This window comes from Myotis brandtii, unplaced genomic scaffold (assembly GCF_000412655.1).
Source record: "Myotis brandtii unplaced genomic scaffold, ASM41265v1 scaffold888, whole genome shotgun sequence".
NCBI classification, from domain to species: Eukaryota; Metazoa; Chordata; class Mammalia; order Chiroptera; family Vespertilionidae; genus Myotis; species Myotis brandtii.
In genome coordinates, this window is record NW_005371636.1 from 969,068 (window position 1) to 972,154 (window position 3,087).

The following is a 3,087-nucleotide window of genomic DNA, read 5'->3' on the forward strand; positions in this document are numbered from 1 at the left end:
GTGTGTGTGTGTGTGTGTGTGTGTGTGTGTGTTAAACCTAATAGGTTTGTGGTTACTATAGTACCATGTTCTAGTGATTGCACTTAATAACAACTGTAAGAAATAAAGGCCCGGCCAGTGTGGCTCAGTGGTTGAGCCTTGACCTATGAGCTAGGAGGTCAGGGTTCGATTCCTAGTCAGGGCACAGGCACAGGTTGTGGGCTGGATCCCCAGTAGGGGGCGTGCAGGGGGCAGCCCATCAATGATTCATCGTTAATGTTCCTGTCTCTCCCTCTCTGAAATCAATAAAGATTTTTTTTAAAGAAGATAGCTTTAAATATACTACGACTTCTCTGTGAGTTATAAGGGAAATTGAGGTTAAATTTAAAGTTATTGTGGCCTAGGATTCTTGAAATGATGTTGGGAATGTGCTGCCTACGTATGCAATGCTGAGGGTTTTCATCTTTGTCGCAGCTGAGCCTGCGGTGCGGGCCCCGGACGCCCGCGCAAGCACCTTGGACAGCTCCCAGGGCCCCACGAGGTAGGCCTCTCCCCCTGTTCACTAACAACGACATTGCACTCGAGTTTCACCATGTCAGTTGGACTTTGAACTGAATAGGCTTTAATTAGCTTCCCTTAGAAGCCTGTCTTAAGTGTATCTAAGTTTGGTTGGTCTACAACCTTATATTGGTCATATTGGTCTCAGGTGTACAGTATAGTGATTCAGCGTTTTTATACCTTACAGTGTGATCACCCCACTATTCTAGTGATCATTGTCACCGAGTAAACGTATCACAATACGCTTGACTATCTTCCCCTTCACGTTTCTCCCCCCACCCCCAGTCCCCTCCCTTCTGGCAAGCGTCCCCGTGGCCTCTGTTTCTAGGAGTCTGCTTTTGTTTTGTTTATTCATTTGTCTTGTTTTTAGATTCCATGTGTAAGGGAAGCCATGTGGTGTCTGTCTTTCTCTGCCTGAGCTATGCACTTACTGCTGACTTCGTCACTGAGCTGAGAGAGTGGGTTGGAGAGAGTTCTAGAAGCCACTGCACTCTGTCGCCCAGCTCATTCCCAACAGATCGGGGTGGAGATGCCAACTGTTAGGAGGCCCCGCGGGGGCTGCCAGCCTCCACAGGCTCATCACACCTGCAGTTCTTACAGATTTAGGTTCCACCAGATAGTTCAAACCAAGCACTTTCATTTAACCTTTTCGTTTCTATGTGTAAAAAGAAAATAATGTTCCTATCTTCTCTGTCAAGGACACTGAGATGTAGATGGAAGTATTTCAGGTTCTTTGGTTAAAATACAAAATATGTAGAAGTGCATATAATCACGGCTGTTCTTTGGTTTAAGCAACGTATTGTTTCCGCTGTTTACTGTTCATTAGGAGGGAGGGTCAGGGGTGGTAGTGTTGTCTGGGTCTCAGCCGTTCTGTGTACAGTTTACAGAAAAGTGGAAGCACATGGTGACGTTGTAACACTGGCTGTAACGTTGTCTCGGGTTTGCATTGCAGCGCGGAAGGAGATGCGTTCCCACACCCTCATCACTTGCCTTCCAGACACTCACGCCCCCAGCCTCCTTCTTCAGCCTCAGGTAATAGACTTGAAAAAGCCGAGGAAATGCCACTTCAGTAGGTTAACTGCGAGGTGATTGAGAGTAAATGTAAATGAACACACACACCCAGTTTTGTGAAATCTGGTAAATTGCTGTAAGTTTAAATTTTTTACATGATTGCAATGACTTTTTTTTTTTTTCATTTGAAGGGGGAATCAGAAGGTCTTCATCTATGTCTTACGTTGATGGCTTCATAGGGACATGGCCCAAGGAGAAAAGGTAAGCGGAGAATCCTGTCAGTCTGTTCATATGACCAGGAAATGCCAGCTCTCTCGGTCTCTTCTGCTGTTGGGCAAATCGCAATATACCTTTCCTTAGTGCCTGTGGGCAGGTGATCGATCAAGGGGCTGCGTGTAGAAGTCGCCCATGGCCCTCACCGTACCTTGAGGACAATGTGATGGAGAAGCAGGGTACCACACCCGTGGATTCAACCAGCTGTGGTTGGAAATATTCGGGGGGGGGGGGGGGGCGGGTAGGGGAGTTACACTGTTGCTGACGTGTCCTGTGTAGTCAGGCCTGTGATTGAATCTGTGCTGAACATGTACAGACTCTCACCATCATTCCCGAAACGATACGGTGCAACAGTCACAGCATTTCCATCCATCGGGGACTCAAGTCTCTACGGAGACGGAGACGCTGTGAAGTGCACAGGAGGGTGAGGGTCACCGCAAACACTACCGTTTATGGGGGGACTTGAGCTTCTCCATGTGGTCCCCGCAGGGGCGTCCGGGAGCGACCCCCGCAGATGCCGAGGGAAGGCTGTGGTTGTACAGAATCGTTCGGTGAGATGAAGCCATTTCTTTTCTGGGATGATTTAAGGGTTTTCTCTTTGAATTTTTTAGATCATCGGTGCACGGAGTGTCATTCGATATTTCTTTTGATAAAGAAAACACGGTGCCGAGAGGCGCCCCAAACCGAGGCCTCCCTCGCTCTGTCAGCAACGAAGGTCTTTCTCTGAACAACAACCGAGCGTCTAAAACCACGAGGAAGAGCCTGTCCTTCAAGCCCGTCAACGGGGAGGGGGAGGCAGGAAGCATCGAGGAGGAGCTGAGCACGGGCCCTCACGGAGGCTTCCCGACCTACGTGCCCCACCCCCCGCACAAGCTCAACTCCAGCGAGAACACCCGCTACCAGCTCCCCAACGGGGCCCTGCAGCCCGGGCTCCTCCTGGACGAGCTGGGCAGCCAGGTGGAGACACCGAGCATCGAGGAGGCGCTGCAGATCATCCACGACACGGAGCAGCGCCCCCTCGCGCCCCCGCCCGGCCACGTCGCCAACGGCTTCTTCCTGCACAGCCAGGACCTGAGCCCCCTGAACGCCAACCTGCAGCTGCGCCCGCCCAGCCCTGACCGCCTGACCGACACCAAAGGTGCCTTGAGCCCCGTGACCGACGACACCGAGGTGGACACCGGCATCCACGTGCCGTCGGAGGACCTGCCGGGCACGGTGGACGAGGACTCCTCGCTGCGGGACTACACCGTCAGCCTGGACTCCGAC

At 51.6% G+C, this 3,087-nt stretch overlaps 1 protein-coding gene across 1 annotated transcript in view; it reads left to right on the plus strand.

Annotated features, from left to right (window-relative positions):
- The window catches only part of CAMSAP2 (calmodulin regulated spectrin-associated protein family, member 2), a 24,131-nt gene that overhangs the window by 13,897 nt on the left and 7,147 nt on the right, over positions 1-3,087 (plus strand). Inside the window, exons 7-10 of the mRNA XM_014532356.1 lie at positions 454-520; positions 1,490-1,569; positions 1,740-1,809; positions 2,433-3,084. Coding sequence (XP_014387842.1) covers positions 454-520; positions 1,490-1,569; positions 1,740-1,809; positions 2,433-3,084 — 869 coding nt within the window. The remainder of the gene's footprint in view (positions 1-453; positions 521-1,489; positions 1,570-1,739; positions 1,810-2,432; positions 3,085-3,087) is intronic.